Raw genomic sequence first — 21,964 nt, 5'->3', positions numbered from 1 at the left:
CACAGTTAAAACCATGGTTATTTGTCTGATATAAATGAAAACTGTTGGTTTTCAAAAAATCGTTTTGGCAATTTTTTTTTGTATGTCTTTTGTACGTTTATTTATTATAAAAAGGTATAAAAAATCAAATTTGTAAGTAATTAAATTTTTATTTTATTATTTAGATTGTATTTTGCTGGAAATCTTAACATGTCTTTTCATTATCAAAATTGTTCATATATTCAAAAAAAAAAGTTTGAATATCCAATAAAACACGCAAATATATTCTAATATAAAGTATTTGAATACTCAAATAGGATGGCCAATTCTTTATATTAAAGGTTTTTATTCCTTAAAAAAACATACATATTTTTAGCATATATTATGGTTTAATAAAGTATTAATGTATAGGTATGTAATTAAAATAATACATGATAATGCTTCTATCAATTATTTAATTTTTTGAAAATATATTTATCTTTCAGATAAACCATGTCATCAGTTTGGAAATTTGTTACCAGGCATAAAATCACAAATTTAAGAGTTGTTGAAGGCATCTATAATAGATGCCATTCTGTTGTAACATGCTCCATTGGATCCACAACTACTTTGTGGAATCATATTTTTTGTCATAGAATTACTATCAATAGTATTTTGACTGGAGAATGAAGCCATCACAACCACCACCACCACCAGCCAAATCCACCACTGGAAAAAATAAATAAAACCATGGACAGTTATTAGGAAAAAACGAGCCTTAAAGAAATTGTAGCTGATCTAGCTACAGATGATGTTTTGATTAATACGATAACTAACAACAAATTTATTCGCTCATCGATTCAACAAATAAGAAATCATCTTCCTAAATATCCAACAACTGTGATAATCTTAATCCAACAACTGTGATAAACTTAATACAACAACTGTGATAAACTTAATTCAACAACTGTGATAAACTTAATCCAACAACTTTGATAAACTTAATCCAACAAGATTTTTTCATCATAACCCATCAAGATTTTTCTGATAAAAAGGATGAAACAAGAAATTATCGAAAAAATTCCAATGCAACATAAATTCAGCTTAATGCAGATGATGAATACACATTTTTGAGGCACAGAAAGTTTATTGGTGTCAACCTTAATTAGGATTTAGGGTTCCTGTCTAGCCGAATGTTTAATGCAAAATAATAAGGATCATTTGAACGAGCGCATTTTTTGAGCTGCACTAGTATCTATACAAAAATCAGATCACGATTATCTAATGAATCGTTAAAATCTTTAGTTTTCTTAAAATTTGTTTACAATAAAAATAAGCCATTATAAGCTTTTTTCAAAATATAAACATAATGTTAGAACACTTTGTTTAAATAATTTTCAAAACAATTTAATTAATTTTTTAAACTTCAATTAAAATAATGTTTAAATAATTTTTTTAATAAACAATGCAAGATAAACTTACATAAGCTTTATTATTTAACAAGAAAAACCAAAAACCACAGTTTTTTTTTAATTAAAACCAAAACCACAGTTTTTTACAAATGCGGTTTTTTGGAAATACTACACACATACACACACAAGCATACCCACATCTTACCTTTGTTTTAAAAATGCTAGCAGTTTGTCCAAGAGATATAGCTTTCCTAATGTAAAAAATAATAAAAACATACAAACATGAGCCTTCTGCAAATAATAACATAGTAGAAAAAATAATCTGCCCAAAATCACCAGGCTATACAATCAGTTATGAAACAAAAATAATCAACTTTGAAACTGGCTTTAAATTAACACACTTTGTATAATTTTTAAAATTGCCTAAATGTACCCCATATTTGCCCCGCATTAAAGTTATCGAATAAGTAAATTTGTATGCAAAACTTTAAATCAATTGGCAATTTTTTTGACTTGACTTTAGATTGTTTCAATTGATTGTTAAACTTTAATGACTATATTTATCCAACACTCTTGAACTAAATATTTATATATTCATCTATATCTAAATACCTCTAAAAATCTATTATAATAGTATATCAATTACCATTGATAATTTTAATTTATTTATCATTGAATAGATTTGTGGTTGCTTTTTAGTAAACACATAAAAAAAAAAGACTTTTAAACAATTTTCTTACATGTTGTTAAGAAGAGAAAAAAAGAGTTACCACTTGATTCAACAAGATGATCTCCAAGTTGAAATGGTTCTGATTCAATACCTCAATATATGAAATGTAACAAGTATGAAACAAAAAAAAATTAACAACAACCAAATTTGTTTTACTAATAAAAAAAACTTTTAGATCTAAATTATAATTATTATAAAAATATTGTTGTAAAAATAATACCAACCGGGAAATATATAAGGATGGTTGCAGCATTTTCGAAGCTGCATTAAAATGTTTAATAGTCTTGTTTTCTGACCGCCCTCTCTATCAAAAGCTCCTAAAATTAAAAAAACAGATCAATACTAAATAATAAACTGTCTTCAAAATCTACATAATATTGAAGTTGTATGACAATAAAAGAAACAAGTACCTAAATCCTTTGTTAAAATAGCTTTATAAAGATTTTTCTGGGTCTGCGAAATCCCACAATATAAAATTACTTCTGACTTCTTTGGGAGATTTTGCAAAACCTGAAATTACAGACCATAACAAACTTGTAAACAATATGCAATTGTTATAAAATTAATAGCCCTTCAAAAGCACACAGAAAAAATCATAAGTTTTAAATGATTACTGCATATGTTTTTATTCATTTATATTTTATGTCTCTATAAATGTTTTCTAAACAATATCTTAAAACCGGTATGAAAAATGTGACTAATTGTGTTGGTGAGCTTGCTTTTTTATTTTGAAAAAAGTAGAAAGCTATTAGTTATTATTAAGTTAATAATAATTATTAAATAAAAATTAAAAAGATACAAAGAAGTGCAAAATAAAAAGTAATTAATAATAATTTTTGTCTTCTATCAATTGTTTTTGAAACTGCATTTTGAAAACTCAAAACTATAACACTTTAAATCAAATATATAAATATATATATTAAAAGTTTTAAATGTCAAAATGTTATACTATTGTAAAAACAGTTAACATTGTTGAAATATTACATAATTTAATTCACAATATTAAATAATATTTTCAACTTCTCCCCTATATAATACTTACTAAGTATCATATAACATAGGAGATACTTACTAAGTACCTCCTATACTTACTAAATATCATATAGGGGAGGTACTAAGTATCATATAACTTCCCTCCTATATGATATGATACTATAAGACTCAAAATTTTAAACAATATCCAAACCTCATTTTTTGTCCTACGTAGCAAAAATGGTTTCAACAACTCATGAAGTTCTTGTCTTTTATGTGACTTGTCTAAACAAAGGTATTTTTTATGTGATAACAAAAAAGAAATCTTTAAAAACACTAAAAAATGCAAAGAGCTATTATTTATATATTATTATTTGATATCAGCCATTTTCTGAATTAAAGAATGTAAATGCAATTTCAATGCACTTTCAAATAAATCATAATATTTATAAGCATGATCAACAAAATGATTTCCAAAATTTTACAGATTTATTTAGGTTAAAATTTATTGAGAAATTTGAGAATAAAGTTTTTTTAATTTTAACTTAAAAAAATAAACTCCTAATAAACTATTAAACATATTTCAAACCTTTTATTAAACATATTTCAAACCTTCTACTAGTAATGAAAAGTAGCTGACAAATTCATCAATGTTATCAAGCATAAACACAGTTGGGGCAACGAATGACAACAAACTGTAAATCTAAAAGTATTTATGGTAAACAATTAATTTCTTCACCAAATTATGTTTATGAAACAAATATTTATTAGCAACAACATAATAAATAATATTTATTTAGCATTAAAAATAAACAGAAATTTTAATACTCCAAGAAAACATTTTTCACTGTGATATTTTATCAATGTGGTTTGAATATTAGAAAGGACTTAAATGGCAGCTGATGAAAGATTTAGACAAAAATTAAACTCACACACTGTCCATTTATACATTATACACCCTCCATTTATACACCCTCCTACTTACATCAATCATCTCATAAACATCAATCCTCCCATAAACATCAACTTAATAAAAGATGATAAACTTTAGTTAAAAATTTTAGTTTAAAAGATGATAAACCTTAGTTATATAATGTATAAAAAAATTATCTATTATATATACATATATTATGTTATATATTATATTACATATTATTATCTATTATATAAATTATCTTATTATTATTATATAAATTATCTATTACAGTGCTGGCAAAAAGTCTTGCAACAAGGCACAATTTTACAAAAATCAATGTTTCCACGTCAGTAGGCTCAGTGTTATTTTCTCTTGTATTTTTATCTTTAGGTATAAATATATTTAAAGACAATTTTGTAGCTTAAACAGTTAATTCAGTGAAAATCATGGCTAAGATTTGGCAGCTTAGTAAAGAAGAAAAAGCATGCATTCAACGTCTTGCTAAAAGTGATATGTCTCATGCAGACATTGCAACAATTTACATGGTTGAACGCCCTGTCTCCTAAAAAGAGGCCTGGACGTCCTAGAGTCACTTCACAGCGTACTGACCTCAGAATGGTAACAATGGTCAAGATGAATCCTTCAATAACCTCTGGTGACCTACAGAACAGCATGCCAACACTTCATCTGTTACAGACTTTCTGCGGAATTAAACTTACCTGCACGAAGGCCAATTAAGAAGCTATTAGTAACTGAAAAGATAAGAAAAAAGCGCATTGAGTTCTGCAAGAAGCATCAAGATTGGACAGAAGAGCAGTGGACACAGGTGATATTCAGTGATGAGTCCATGTTTCGTCAATTCTCTGATGTCAAGCTATTTGTTCGTCGACTTACTAGTTCTAATCCTATCAATCCTAAATACACATGCAAAACTGTGAAGCATTCACCTTCTGTAATGGTGTGGGGTTGTTTTTCTGCTCATGGCCTCGGAGATTTATACTTTTTGCCCAAAGGAGAAATTATGAATGCAAAAAAGTACCTCAACGTTTTGGATGAATCTCTAATCAATTTCATGATTATTCATAAGTGCACAATTTTCCAACATGATTCAGCACCATGCCACACTGCAAAGTATGTGAAGCAGTAGCTTGGATCAAAAAACATACAGTTGCTTGATTGGCCTGGAAATTCTCCAGATCTCAACCCAATTAAAAATCTTTGGATGTTAATCAAGAAGCGTGTATCTGCTAAGAACTGCAATTCATTAAATGGTTTAAAAAATGCTATTCGTCATGTATGGTGTACAGAAATTACATCAGGACTATGGGAAAATCTTGCCAAATCCATGCCCAAACAAATTAGTGCTGTGTTAAAAAGGATATCCTACCAAATGTTAATAGTACATCTGTTTAAAATGACTAATTGTAATAAAAATAATTGAACTTGTTTTTGGTGAAAATATAATATTTTTGGAAGTATTATTATTTTTGGAAGTAATTATGAAAAGTAATTATGATGTTGCAAGACTTTTTGCATTTGTGTACTCATTGCAAACATTGATTTGTGTAAAATTGTGCCTTGTTGCAAGACTTTTTGCCAGCACTGTATATATTATTATATTTATATAATTTATAAAAAAATTATCTATTATATATACATATATTATGTTATATATTATATTAAATATTATTATATTATTATCTATTATATAAATTATCTTATTATTATTATATAAATTATCTATTATATATAATTATATTTATTTAACTAAAATTTATCATTTAGCTAATTATAATTAGCTTTCTTTTAGAAAAAAAAAGAGAAAAATAAAAAGAACAATAAAACATTTAAAACAACATTGAAAAACAAAATTTTACCTCTTGCAGATTATTCTGAACTGGTGTGCCAGTGAGCAGTAATTTGAAACCAATATCCATCTAAATTAACATAAATAAAACATTGTTACTGATTTTACTTCATATTTTTGTTTGTAATTAGTAAAAACAAAAAGATAAAAAAAAATTTAGATAAAAAATTGTTAAAATATTGTTATGCCACCATTATATAAATATGATAATAAACAACTTAACCATAGATAACTCTTTATAGAGCAGTGATGTGTGATTTTTCAGCCTATGAGCTTCATCAACTATCAATATTTTCCAACAAAATCTTAAATTAATTCCGACAAAGTTAAGTATTATTAACAACTAACAAATAATAATAATTAAAAGAAATAATAGTATATATACATAATAATAAAAACTAAAAATATTTTAAAAACACAAAAAATAAATGCTAAAAATAAATAATACACAAAAATACATAATTATAAAAAAATACTAATATTAAATATAATGAAAATAAAACTTTTAAACTTTTTCTTCAGTGTATTAAAGATTTGAACAGTTCTGTGTTATGTCACATAATTATGTCTCATAATTTTAATAATAAAAACCAGGGATGCGGAGTCCCAAAGACACTCCAGCTTTATCTCTATTTTTTTCTGGGCTCTGGTGTCCAGAAACTCTAAACATGTTGGTTAACTTATAATCTGTTATAATAAAAAAAGTCATGACTTGGAACTTATTGCTTTTAAGCCCAGAGTCCGTTCTGCCATTATACATAAGGACTCAGGGTTGAAAAATTGATTGTTCCTCTAACCTACAAGTTCTAATTTTTCCTATTAGTAGTGCATAAGCTTTTTTATATTTTTAGAGCTCTTGGATACAAAAAACTAGGAAGTAGTAACCTTTTTGTGATTTTCAAATCCGAACTCCTTTTTGGGACTCCGCATCCCTGATAAAAACAATTGTTGCAAAAAAATAATTTTATTTATGACATAACATAATTATTACCAAGGTATAAAGTATACAACTAAGGTTACATGATTTTAATAAAGACATTAATTTATATTTCTTACTTGTTTAAAAAAAAGATGTCTTTCAAATAAACCTACAAGTAAAATAAAAAACTATAATTTTTTTAAAAAGGAAATACATACAAGAATCATTATTAGCTTAAAGTGTGTACACGAAATGTGAAAGAATAAACATGTCATTTTTTTCAGTGGTTGTATTAAATTCTTTTTAATTATTTCGTATTTTGTTTACAACATTATGTGGTTTCAAAAAAATATGTTAGTTTTTGGATTTAACTTGAAATTAGTTTTAAAAATGACAAAAGAAGACGTAAGAGAAAAAATTATGCACAAATATTTACAAAATCCTAATAGTAGCTACAATTCGATAGCAAAATCGTTGCAAATACATCCATACACTGTTAGTCATGTTATTCAACGTTTTTCTTAAACAAAATCAATCAAACGCAAATCTGGTTGTGGAAGAAAGGAAGGTTTTAAAGACATAAAACTAGTTAGAAAACTGGTTAACAGTTTTAAGAATAACCCAAGCCTTTCACTAAGAGAACGCGCAAAAATATATGGATTTTCAAATAGTTTTTTTGCAAAAGTTAGAAACAAACATGGTTTTCATCCTTTTAAAGCACAAAAAGTGCCTAACCATTCTGAAACTCAACAAAAATGTGCAAGAAACCGCGGCAGAAAGTTGTATGACAATTTTATTTCTAAAAATTTCTGTATTATTGACAATGAAACTTATATCAAGTACAATCATCAACAAATTCCTGGTGCTGTTTATTATATTGCCAAATATAGAGGAAAAGCAGATAAGAAATTTAAATACACCAAACATGATAAGTTTGATAAAAAAGCTTAGATTTGGCAAGCTATTTGCAGTTGTGGCAAAAAATCAGCACCTTATATTTCTCAGTCCACACTTTCTAGTCAAATATATGTTAACTGAAGCTAAATCAGGCCAGAACACAGGCCCTGTTCTGGCCTGATTAAGCTTCAATTCATTATCGTAAACTAGCTATGGAAGGGTAAAAAGAATAATGTGAAATTTGTGCCTAAAACAGAAAATCCTTTAAACTGCCAAGAATTAAGTGTTATTGAAAAGTACTGGGCTATTAAAAGACAAATGGAAAAAACAAAAAAGCTTTGCAGAAACATTAAAGATATTAAAATATCATTTAAAAAAGCATTAAATAGTTTTGATTCTTATTCTGTGCACAAGCTTATGGGTACCACTAAAGCAAAAGCTCAAAATTTTATTAGATTCCCACAGGAATAATTAATTTTTTTTTTTGATGTTTGGTCTTCTTATATTATTGTATTAAAATTATTACTTGGTTCGAAATAAAAAATGAGGAGTATTTTTTTTGAGTTGTTTTTCTACTTTCACATTTATTTCGTGTACACACTTCACTTTTCATGGAAAAACTTCATATTAAAAAAGAATTTTAAAAGTAAATATTTATTATATTAATATCAAAATAAATATTTATTGAAGAGTTTGCATCAAACAACTGATAGGCCATATGCAGGTCTGTTTCTTTCATCCTGTTGCTCAAAGCAATTGAAGATTCCTTGAACATAGAAAGTAATATATTTACTGTCACAATTGTACCAGATATTTATACCTGAGATATACTTGCTACCATAAACCATCTGAAGTTGATTTTGGTTTATGATGATTAACCTTAATTCTTCTTCTCATATTTATAGATTCTTACAATTTAATCTGTAGAAAAGTAATCAAAGATGGCTTGCATAAAAAAGTGAAATATTTACTTTCAAAATTGTACCAGATATTTATAATGATAATTATACCAGATATGCTTGCTAACATATATCATCTAAATTTGATTTTGTTTCTGATCATTTTATCATTTTTTTAAAGATCATTCTGATCTTTGCAGAGTATAAAACAGAGTATAATGCAGAGTATAAAACAGAGTATAATGCAGAGTATAAATAATGCAGAACATAATGAAAGCAATAAAAGAGCAATTTTTTGGTCATTGGTCATAACATTATATTATATATAACAATATATTGTATATAACATTATATTATATATAACAATATATTGTATATAACATTATATTATATATAACAATATATTGTATATAACATTATATTATATATAACAATATATTGTATATAACATTATATTATATATAACAATATATTGTATATAACATTATATTATATATAACAATATATTGTATATAACATTATATTATATATAACAATATATTGTATATAACATTATATTATATATAACAATATATTGTATATAACATTATATTATATATAACAATATATTGTATATAACATTATATTATATATAACAATATATTGTATATAACATTATATTATATATAACAATATATTGTATATAACATTATATTATATATAACAATATATTGTATATAACATTATATTATATATAACAATATATTGTATATAACATTATATTATATATAACAATATATTGTATATAACATTATATTATATATAACAATATATTGTATATAACATTATATTATATATAACAATATATTGTATATAACATTATATTATATATAACAATATATTGTATATAACATTATATTATATATAACAATATATTGTATATAACATTATATTATATATAACAATATATTGTATATAACATTATATTATATATAACAATATATTGTATATAACATTATATTATATATAACAATATATTGTATATAACATTATATTATATATAACAAAGTTAAAAAATGATCTGTTTGCAAAAGAAAAAACACATGATACATTAAAACGGAATAGTTTTCTCTCTTATAACGACTTACACTTGCTCAATATTCGTAGAGCTAGGTGATTAAATACAAAAAAGTATATTTTTATATTGTTTTTTATAAACTTTTCGCTTATGCAAAATACCGCCCCCCCTCCTTAATTTATCTCATGTGTTTCCTCGACAAATATTTAGCCATACCATGAAGGTACAGCTGAAAGTATTTTATTTCTACAACAAAATAATTATATTTTAGTCTTTAGAAAGATTAAAAGTTAAGCACCAAATATGTGCAACAAAATTTGAGCTGGAATGTGTTGAAAATAAAATCAAAAGCATTCCTTCTTAGCCCAAAATTAATATTTTCTGAAATCCAGAAATTAGCTTTTCAAAAACAATATTAATTCTATTATTTAAGCTTACTTTTATTACAAAAATCATAGGAAGCCACGTGGCATTTCATTTTTTTTGTCTTCAAAATGTGGTTAACTTAATATATAATAATACCTTAAATAGTTTCACTAATAAAGCTCTTAAAGCGGTTGATGACTTGTTCAGAAATATTTTAAAAAATTTTACAACTTTTTTTATTTTATTTTGTAAAGGTTATAACTACTTTTTATAACATTTTTAATTAATAAACATTTATTTTAAATAACTACATATTACATATCAAATGGCTCATCTTTTAAGGAAAAAAAATCATAATAAGTCCAGAGATTCAGTTTATTTTTGTTGCTGTAACAAAACAGACAACTACTCTTTTTTTTTAATTTATTTCGTCATTTTCATAATAAGTTATTTACAAAATATTTTGAGTTAAGATATGACCGGAGCAGGCAGAATACAAAAGTCTTATCATCTAGCCTATCTACTTACCATCTAGCCATCTATTCTCTTCGCAGTATGCTATAATTGGTGACACTAGTTCAAGACTATGTACACGAAGGATTCAGTTTTGATATAAATGCATTTCTCACTGGGCTTTGTTGCTGTTGCAAAAATGCTCTCTATGCCAAAAAGGTTATTATATTTTATAAATATTTTATTATATTTATTAAATTTTTTCTAAAATATTTCACTGAAAATACAAACAATCTTGTTCACAGCAAGGAAAGCCTGTAAAAATGATAGAAGAGGTTTGGAAAAGTGGAAGAGAGTTACTTATAAAGGTAGGAAGGATTGCTCCAACTGAGGATCAACTTATGTCCAATTTGTTGTATGGTATCAGGCAAGCGCAGCCACAAGATTTTTAACTTGAGAGATTATATCATTGAATCAAATGAAAGAATAAACTCATTCTGCACAGATTGTTTTCAAATGGTTGGAAAGGGCATTAGGCACCCATGCACAAGAACATCAGCTGTTCAAAATGCTAAGAATCTTATTCTTTCCAAGGATGAAAAGATGTCAGAGCAAATAACCTCAACTGTTTTAAAGTTTCTAGTTAAGAATGAAAATTCCTTACAATTATCCACTGGTACATTTTTATTTATTTTCTTATTTATTTAAAATGACTTTTTGCAATATTTTATTCTAATTTTAGGAGGATCACTCCTACCTGTAGTACTAAAACCAAAGCTCCAAAAAAATAAAGTAGTCTTTACTGATGCAATATTTGATATCAAGAAAAATCATGATCTGCCTGAAAATGTTGTTTGTGATATTCTTAGAGATTTACAAAAAGATCTTGGTCGTGGGTGTCTTAGTATTTTATAATATAATTTAAACGGCAGTAAATTAACTTTTTTTTTTTTAAATCTCTAATATTTAATATATCACATTGTTTACAGTATGGTATTTCACAATTAGGTGTTGAAAAGTATTCAATTGCTACGGTTATGAAGCGGTCTCATGCTCTAGATAAGGTTTACAGTTATAAAAAAATTGTTTTTTTAAATGGAAAGGAAGATGTACTTAAAAACTCAGTGTTGAAAGATGTTGTATACATTGAAGATCTCACCAGACTTGTTTAAGAAATCTGCTCTCTACATGGATTAGATCCTATGAAAGCCATTGTTAGAGTTGAAATTGATGGAGGACAGGGTTCACTGAAGGTTTAGTAACTTAACCTACTTTATATTACTCAAATTAAAGAAATAAAATTAGAATTATTATTCAATTGTGATTAATTTTCAGATTATGATGAATATATTTGATGAAACAAAGTTAGAGGAGCAAAATAGAAACAAGAAAGACTCAGAAGTGAAAAAGGTGATAAACGTACGTCTTGGCATATCAGTAAGAGACTATTAAAACATTAAATCTCAGAATAATAAAATAATTTATTATAGAGTCATGGTGGAAAACATGCTTGTTGTTACTGTACTGGTACAATAAGCTCATCAGGTGACTTGAGAACTTTTGCCTCCTTAAGTTCAGATTACTATCTGTACCAAGATGCAGGATATCCTTATAAGACTATGCAATCACTCAATAATATTATTAACCTATGTTTGCTTGAGGAAGATCCTAGAAAATTTATTCTTGATACCATCCCTCCTCCGGAACTTCACATGTTGTGACAAAAATTGTTGACATTCTTTTAGTTAATGAGGGCCTGAAAACTTTTTTGGACAAAAATACTGTAATGTGGCATGGTTATAATGGTGCGGGTTGGATGAACCCAACTGTGGTAAAGTTCTCAAATTATTAGATAAAATGATGCTGGTAACACCAATTCAGTTATACCCCTGCGTTGAAACCCAGTAGAAGTTTAGAAAAGGTAACAATTATATATATGAGACCATCAACTTCAAAACCGGCCCTTTGCACTGAAGCAAATTTTACAGGATACACCTTTTTTTTTGTGCAAATAAAAAAAAACAAAAAAACATATACATCTCATGTTTAGTCACTAATGAATGGTTTTCTATGTGAATATCAGTAATTGTGATTATCATTGAATAGAAATATTTAATTAAAGGGCATTTTTTTCAAAAAAGAGCCGGTTTTGATCTAGTCACTGTACATTTTGACAAAATTTTAATTGTTTTGTGATTAATTTCGTTGGAACCCATGGTTATTTAAAGTCCACTGCGATTTCACACGCTTTTCAGTATATTTACACCATCTATGGACAATTTTAGAAAACTCTCTCCCTTTTTTTAGTAGGATAGCCCGCTAATGTTTCCAAAAAGTTAAATATATTTCAAAATAATTTTTGCCATGCATTAAATTTCTATTAAAATGCAATAATGTAACTAATTATTAATGGTCATAAAAATAGAAGAAATACCTGCATCACATGTCATATAAGTTTTAGCTACCTGGGTTTTATAGAAGAAGAAACAAAACACTGAAAAAATTTTTAATGAGAACTTTATTATGGTTCTTGTAATATGATGTTTCATTATAAAGTTTCAATATAATATAGGGCACATTCAGCGGGCAGGTGTTATTAAATAAATTTATAGTGTACATAAAATTTCTGCCAGACATGTATAGGCCACAAATACATGTGTGAACAACATTTAAAAGGTTAAATTTACTTATATAATAATTAGCAAGACAAAAATTATATAGTTTTTTTTTTTTATATGCACCTTAAAAAACACATTAAAAAGGCAAGTCAATGTCATAATAAAAAAATCTTTACAATAAAATAGTTTCAAATTCACAAAATTTAAATTACTAAATCCTAACATCAGCATCATCAACATCAGATGATCCATCTTTACCACAGCACAGCTCATTATTTTCTTCTGATTCACTGTCCTGATCAGAGTCAATGCCATCTATTTCTTCATTAGGTATGATTTTATTAAGTAAAAACTCAAGATTTTGATCTTGTCTCCAATCAACGCCATAATGAGAGTTCAATAACTTTTTCTACATCCTTTATTTTCTTTAGGTTAATTTTAATTTGTGAATGAATGACTGGTAAATTAATTGAATTAAAATTTTTTACCTTTCTTGGTCAATGACTTAAAAGCACTAACTTCTACTGTATAAAAAGCTTCACCTCTCACCTCAATAATTCTTGGTCTTTTTAACACAATGATTCTTTTACAACTAGCTATTTTGAAATGCCAAGAAACTTTATTTCTTAGAATTGTTTTCAAATAATTTTTCCAATCAAAAATTTCATAATCTTCTCTTAAGTGGAAAACTGCAGAATGTTTTTCAATGACCTCCACATACTCTTTGGGGCTAACAATGATCTCTTTCTTTTTGATGACCTTTTCAATGGTGCCAAACACCCTATCTGGTGGGATAAAGGAGTGACCTGTCACTGGGAAATCCAGTTCCACTCTTTGAATATGAGGAGCTTTATTGTGGAGCCAATAATTGATCATACCAATCATTACTGTATTCTTATTTTGCCCAGGGCATCCATCACAGCACAATCTGACTCTTTTTATGTTGCTAGACATGCTTAATTTATTCAGAGAAAAATAAAGAGCAGATGCAATTTCATTTGATCCCTTAGATTGCTCCCCCTCTATCCAATAGTGAGAATCAATATTTTCTTTGTTAAGTGTATTATGAGAGCTCCCTTTTACAATTGTAAAATTATAAAAATTGAGCTTCCTTCTACAATATGCAACTTGATTTGATAGTTTAGGTAAAGCTTGGTTCTTATCACAATCAAATGAGAGGGTAACAAGGTCATCACTATCTTCCCTCAGCTTGTCAAAATAAGCATAAGCACTTTGGCAATGGATGTTTAATTTTAAAATTATTTTTTTCTCTGGCTTGGAGATCTTTTGTATTTTTGATTCTAGTTTTAAGTTCAGAACATGCAGAGCAGTTGTCAACTCTAGGGGTCCCAAAACCTAGATTATACTCTGTATTGAATATATTAGTAAAAAACTATTTGGTAACTTTTAATTGACTATCACACTTTTTGTTGTACATCCTCCACATTGCAGCAGTTGAGAGTTCAGCTGGTAAGTACTGCCTACAGTAGTGCTTTTCACTAACTTGAAATGATTCTATGAATTTATTTACTTTCTCTTTTTTCTCAACAAATTTCTCTGCTTTCCTGTCTCCACCTCTACTTTCTTTGGCTGAAGTACCAGATTTTTGATATCTACTGATAACTCCAAGCAGTCTATATTTTTTTATGCCTAATATTCCTAAAAATGTTCTCCTACAAACTGGTATTCTTATAGAGGAAGAGACAGCCTTAGTAACAAAATATGTTTTTACAGTAAATTCTCTTCCTATTTGATTCACCTTTAACAAGTTTCGGCTGTAGGGATGAACAATGCTTCAAAATGATGTTGTCCTGGTCCATTTTCTTACTTGTTTGATAAAATGGCTCATTGAAAGTGGTAAAACCACTCTGTGACAGGCAGTAACATTGGAAAGCACCCAATTTGTGCTTGCATGAAGGGATTTTTGGTGGACTCTTCTTTGAATACCTGCAGAAAAATAGAAGTTAAAAGTTAATAAACATAATTACAAATAATACTTCATCAGTAATGCATACCTAGCTTTCTTCTCCATTGCTCATTTTGTGTTTTCAGGGTCTGCCACGCGTTTGTGTGGTCTGCTTCTGCTTTTTTTTTTTACTTTTCAATGGTTTTCCATCACAAAAAGTCTAAAAATGTTTAGTTAATTAATATTTCATAAATATTTTCTACTTTCCCTATTACTTACATGACAAATCATAAAGAATTTGCAATTTCCAGAGGATAAAAGCATTAAAAACGAAAGTATTTTCAATATCAGCTGTTGTGATCACGTGGTATGATAAGTGCTTTCCTATTGGCTGAAATAATAAAATGGTTTTGAAGCAGTTGCGCAAACAAAAAGAACCGGTTTTGCACCATTTGCTGAATTTTATAAAGTAAAAACTATAGGATTGAACCGGTTTTGCACCATTTTTTTTATTTTTCAATATAGAGCGAGCCATTACGAGACATTTGGCGTGCTTCATTCAAAATCGAAAAAAATGTCTAAGGGCCGGTTTTGAAGCTGACGGTCTCATATATATATATATATATATATATATATATATATATATATATATATATATATATATATATATATATATATATATATATATATATATATATATATATATATATATATATATATATATATATATATATATATATATATATATATATATATATTCTAATCATATACTTAGAATTTTTCAGTTGCAAAAAGTTGTTTTGACATGATGCTAAAGCCTTCATACAGTAAAGATATCTCGCAGTTTATTGAATCTGCTGAATATTTAGAATACTATTGTAAAGATGTGTTCGACAAAACATTGTCACTTGGTTGGAAGTTCCATATTATTAAATACCACCTTGAAGATTTTCTCAATAGGAGTCAGAAAGCTCTTGGACTTTTTTCAGAGCAAACATCCGAGGCTGTACATAAAAACTTAACTAAAACATTGAAGCACTATGCTGTCACAGAGACTAACAAAAACCATGGATTGAATCTTAAAAAACTTGCTTCCACCCACAGCTTTAATGCACCCATGAGAATTTAAATTAACTAAATTCAAACTTTTTAACTTATTATTATTTGTTTAATTAAAAAAAAGAAAAGTTTTTGATTTAATTTTATTTTGCTTTGAAACTTGTAATGTATATAACGGACCCAAAAATACTAATTCAAGATGCACGTAAGCCGTAAAGTCATTAAATCATTAAAGGTATTACTATATATTAAATTAACCACATTTTGAAGACATGGATAATGGATGGTCATGAGGGCTTCATTTTTTTAATGAAAGATAGCTAAAATAATACAAATGATATTTTGAAGCACTATTTTCTGGATTTCGGAAAATATCAATTTTGGACTAAGAAGGAACGCTTTCGATTTTATTTTTAACACATTAAAGCTCGTACATATACATATTAATAGAATCTGAAGAAAAACCTCATGTCTTTTGAAATTCAACCTAAAACCCTTAGAATCAAGCAGTGATGGAGAGACAATTTATAAAAAACTTTAAAAGCTGATTTGATATTATTCCTTGATGCTTTCGATCTGATTTTATAAATACTTAAATTTAAAAAAAATTTGATTGTTGGTTTAGAAAATTGTCAGACAAATGAACATGCACTGATTAAGGGGAGTGGTGAGAGGACATGACCTCCACTTTTTTTTAAAAAAAGACTATTTTTTTCTTTCTAAAAGACCTTTTTTTTCATAGAAATTTCAAGATGTCGAGGACCTTTTTTAAGAAGATGATGATTGTGTCCCCCCGCTTAGAAAACCCTGTCGTTGACCCTGAAATGACATGTTGTCAGAATTTATAATGGACCTTGTTTTAAAAAAAATACTTTCAAAAAATAAAAATTAAAAAGGATTTTTTTAGCCATTAATTTGGGTTTCAAAACTAAACTTTGTTTCTGTTTGTCTTAATATTTTTTACAAAAATTGGAAGCCTGGGAAAAGTATTTTCATTTTTTTAAAAATATATAATGGATGGTTTATAGAGAGAGTTAAAAAAAGAGACCTGGAATCTCTAGTTACAATAATAAACAAATCCTAAGTTACAATAATAAATAAGAGCCACAAGTTTAAAAATAATAGATTGCAAGACTTATAAAATTTTGTTCTTTTACATTTTTAGCTTTAGAAATCTTTAAACATTTTATGTTCCAAGAATAAAAAAATGGGTGGTTTTTAGAAAAACATCTTCAAATTTTTCCTGTCTAATTCAAATTAAAAAATGACATTTTAGAACCTGTCCAAAACTATAATGCTATAATTTTTAGTAATGAATAAAAAAAAAATTAAGTAAACAAAACTAAATATATGTTACTTATATATAAACAAAATCTGAAAATAAAATATCAACAAATCAAGTAGAATTTATTTTAAAAAACTCTGCATCGCAACTCCTTAAGATTGATCCACAACTTAATTAACGTAAATTTAAACTAAAATAAAATAGGTAAACATAAAGTATAAATATGATAATATTAATGTTTAATTAAGTTTGTCAGTTTAATAGTTTTTATATAAAATATATCTATATTTTATAAATGTTATACAAAATACATATTTATATAACTGACCTCATAAGATGTCAATAAAACATCAAATTCTGTTTTCAGATTTTTCCAGTTTGCAGTCTAAATTGAATAGTGAAAAGTGAAAAATTGAACTATAAAAAAATAGTGACTAGAAAAAATAAATTTTTTAGTTAACTAAATATTACAAACTTTACAAAATAACATTCTACACACAGCCTTATGGTATTAACATTATAAAAAATTATGAATAAATAAGTGAATAAACAACAGTTTTAAAAAGTCTATTTTAAATAATAAGAAATGCAATTTAAGTAAAAAAAAAAAAAAATGCAATTCTTAAAAAGAAAATGTGATTAAAAAGAAAACAAACTTTATGTCATCTAAACTTTTGAAAATTTAAAACATTAAAACATTAAGTTAAGTCAATAACTACAGCAATAATAATAATAACTAATGTTAAATTACAGCTACTGCAACAAGAGATTGATATTTCAGAAATGCAAAAAATTAAATCATTTAAAAAAATGAAAACAAATTTAAATAAAAATTTAATGAATAAGTCATTTATTAATTTTTATTGTTTGAAATAAAATTTAAGTTTTAAATAAAATTACGGGGAAAGATTTAAGCGGGTGCATAAAACAATAAAAACCTTAAAGACATACATACTTAAATACATAAATCAAAAATGTTTTTTTTTAAATAATATTGTTAGAAATATTTACAGAAGAGATGGCAGGAGAAATGATTTTAAAAGCACATAATCTTGCTGCATTAAATTATGGATATAAGTACAATATAATGATGTTGTACTTATATCCAATCTGAGGATAATACTTGTTAATAGCTAATTATTGTTCAAATTTTTTACCAGTAAAATACAAAAACTTACTGTTAACACACCTATTGTTTTATGCACAAACTTTTGTATGTGTATGAATTTTATTGTGGTACCGATATTTTATTACTGTATGGATTTTTTATCAGATTTTACTGTGAAATTTTATTGAACAGAAAATATGAAATACCATTATTGAAAGCTAAATAAAGTAAACATAAATAAACAAAATAAAGAAAACATAAAATGTTATGTGAGTGATATTAGAGTGCAAAGAGTGTAAACATTAACTGAAAATTAATTAAGGTTAAATGAATAAAATTTTGACACATTTTTTCTTGTCAATAACATTACAAAATTAACAACACAATCGATTGCAGAACTAAATGCTTAAGTAAACTTGAATTTTTTCAAATAAAAGTTAATTTTTAAAAACTTGAAAATTGTGCTAAAATGTTAATTTTGTATAACTTTATTGCTATTTGAAAATTAGCCAGTAATTTAATACACTATTATTTTAATTTACTAATATTTTAATTTAATACACTAATATTATAAATTTATTTTTAATTGAATGAATGGTAAAACTTAAATTAAATAAACTAAATTCAAATAGTCGATAAATTTACAAATCATGGTCTAAACAACACTTTTAAAATAATTTCTTAGAAATTGAAAATACCAACAACAATAATAATAAGAACAAACCAGATATTTTGAAGCAATTTTCTCTTGAATTTCTTCACGTTGATCTTTTTTGCCAATGTATGTGAGAACGCACAAATCAGGTGCACATCTATAACAATAAAAAGTAAGAAGCCTATAACAATAAAAAGTAAATGCAAGAGTTATGCAATCTGAACAAGTGCAAAATAAACTTTGGTATACACAAATCCTTTTAAGTCATATACAGAGCCAGGAAAATTTTTTAATAATAAAGCAAGCCATGTTACTAAGCTAATTCAGATGAAGTAAATAATAAATCGTGCATCACTTAGTAAAAATATTTTTTCGTCAAAAAAAAATCTAAAGATAACATGGTACACTTAAAAGAACTTTAGGCTGTTTACTTATTTGTTTAAGGTTGTTGCTTGATTTGAATTTGAAACTTGATTAAAATCTGAATAAATTTTGCAAGATTTCATATCTATGTTTGCAAGATGTGATTTCATATTTATGTTTAAACTATTACAGCTTAGTCATCAGCAACTGATTCAAACATTTAGTCACAAAAAACATTCAGATCAATGATAGAAACATAAAAGACAAAGTTTGCCTGGAGATCAGATGGTAAATGATATTCTTATGATCTAAATTATAGGTTAGATACAAAAAAAAAAAAAAGTACTTGTTTGGTTGTTTTGTTTTTATGAAATAAAAAAATTCTAAAATGAAGCTTTTATTATTTGTGTGTTATATTTGCAATTTAATACAAAGTTTAAACACAAGGAGAATAAAACCTTCACTTTATTGCAATAAAGAAGATCATGATTTCTTGATATGTGTCACAATAGACATACTCAACTTTAATATTTTGATCCGCTTACAAAAATCAAAGAAAACAGAGTTATGAGAAAGTGTTTAATCCTACAGAGTGTAGAGGCATGAACATAAAATTTAAAAAAATGAAACTAACTATTAAGTAGATAAAAACTCTTTTAATTTTTCGCATTGTAGAGCGTTTTAACTAAATTTAAAGAATTACTCAGCAATCACTATTTAAAAAATCACCGGCTGCAATTTACCAATTAAACAATATTATCGTTGGCGTTGCAACATGTAGATGCGATGAGAAAAGCAGCAAAAAAACTAGTTAACGGTGCTGGCTAACGGAGAAATTTTAACTGAAAAAAATTATTGGAGTGGTTAATATACGGAGTCTAAACGACACCATTTATTTCCCTCCGTTTTAAAATTGGCAGTTTAAAGTTTTCTTTCTCAACAGACATTCAAATTCTCCATTAGTTTAACCATGAAAGTATAAAAAAGATGGAAGTTCATCAAGCTGCAAACATCAAAGCAATTGTCGCAAACATCAAACATCAAAGCAAAAGTCGCCTTGGGAGTATGCTTATAACAGAAAATAAAAATTAAAAGGAGTTTCAATGGACAAAAAAACAACAAGAATCCAGTGAAATGATTTTTATTAAAACATTAAAAAAAGTATTATTGTAAGAAGACACTACATATTTTTAACTTTTAGTAACTGTAACTATTCAACGATATGTTTACTAAAACTGCAACTATTCAACGATATGTTTACTAAGACAGCAAAAACAATTTTTAAAAAGCCAAAAAAATGTTTTCTAAATTAAAGTTTCATCAGTTGTATATCATAATTACATTCATGCTTGTAATACTCCATTCATTTAAAATGAAGTTTAAGAAAAATTTGCTGTTTGCCATTTCATTATCGCCATTTTTAATGTTTATACTTGATATGAATATTATGAGCGAACTGTCAAAATATTATATTTTTAAAGTGCCTATTTGCGGCAACGTTTAAAGATTAGGCATTTAAGCACAGTCTTGATGTTGTTTTCTTATTGTTTACAAAACAAAAGGCTACAAGCATAGGGTTTGTCCATAAATTATGCAACGCAAAATATATTTAAAAAACAGAAGTAGGAGATTTTATTCTTTAGGTGGTGATTTTCATTAAATTTAATGGGTTATTTTGATTTTTATTTTAATTATATTCATTTAATCAATTACATAACTTAATTAATTGCATAAATAATTCAACTAATTAACCATTTTTGAACTACAGTTTACTTTACTAAGCTGAAAAAAATGTTTTTAAAATGAGTGTATAAACAAACAACCACTCCTAAAAAAAATCTTGAACAGAAAAAACATTTTTCACATTTTTATTTTATTTTACATTTTAATGTAGTGTCTGCGGACAATTTCTTAAACTATAGAATGAAAGATTTGTTCGATCTAATGAGCCTGTTTTAATCAAAATATCAGGATAATACTGTAACATCAAACTGAGATGATTTTAAGATGCTATGGTCTTGGTACTAGTGCAAGACCAAAAACATCTTAATAACCTGAATTTGATTACTCTTTGAAACATATTTTAAAACCCTTGCAAAAATAATCTCATAATAAAACTTGTTATTTGTTTTCTATGATTTTGATTTAAAATTTGTTTTCAATTAACTTTATTATTTTAAACAGTGCTATTTTATATATAGAAGCACATCTAATATCCCTATACGACAAGTTCAGAGACTCTAAAAATTAATCAAAAATAAACTAATTAAACAGTGATCTCAGAATGCAACTAGTATTTTTAGCTGGGAAACGTTAAACTAAAAACAATATAGTTGTAAAACAAAATCAACTTAAAAGAAGACTAAACAGTAAAAAATATAACAAATTGACCTACCAACATGAAGAGTAGGAAAATACAGTATTGCGCAAATTAACTGCATCAAATTTCAAAAACAAATAAAATCCAGGAATTTTAATTTTATTAAATTTTCTTTAATTTTTCTTTAATTCTTTAAGTTTTCTT

The 21,964-nt window shown here is 26.3% G+C and overlaps 1 protein-coding gene across 2 annotated transcripts in view; it reads right to left on the bottom strand.

Annotated features, from left to right (window-relative positions):
* LOC101238793 (chromodomain-helicase-DNA-binding protein 1-like) overlaps nucleotides 1–21,964 on the bottom strand; it is a 96,683-nt gene that overhangs the window by 53,052 nt on the left and 21,667 nt on the right. For both annotated transcript variants that reach the window (XM_065807397.1, XM_065807398.1), the window contains 11 exons: nucleotides 19,147–19,234; nucleotides 17,643–17,699; nucleotides 6,912–6,943; nucleotides 6,079–6,160; nucleotides 5,866–5,925; nucleotides 3,685–3,775; nucleotides 3,287–3,357; nucleotides 2,511–2,610; nucleotides 2,325–2,417; nucleotides 2,141–2,191; nucleotides 1,576–1,621 (listed from right to left, as the gene is read on the bottom strand). In XM_065807397.1, the coding sequence (XP_065663469.1) occupies nucleotides 1,576–1,621; nucleotides 2,141–2,191; nucleotides 2,325–2,417; nucleotides 2,511–2,610; nucleotides 3,287–3,357; nucleotides 3,685–3,775; nucleotides 5,866–5,925; nucleotides 6,079–6,160; nucleotides 6,912–6,943; nucleotides 17,643–17,699; nucleotides 19,147–19,234 (771 nt within the window). The remainder of the gene's footprint in view (nucleotides 1–1,575; nucleotides 1,622–2,140; nucleotides 2,192–2,324; nucleotides 2,418–2,510; nucleotides 2,611–3,286; nucleotides 3,358–3,684; nucleotides 3,776–5,865; nucleotides 5,926–6,078; nucleotides 6,161–6,911; nucleotides 6,944–17,642; nucleotides 17,700–19,146; nucleotides 19,235–21,964) is intronic.

Source organism: Hydra vulgaris, chromosome 10 (genome assembly GCF_038396675.1).
Source record: "Hydra vulgaris chromosome 10, alternate assembly HydraT2T_AEP".
Classification (NCBI taxonomy): Eukaryota; Metazoa; Cnidaria; class Hydrozoa; order Anthoathecata; family Hydridae; genus Hydra; species Hydra vulgaris.
This window is presented reverse-complemented; position numbering and strand designations above follow the sequence as displayed.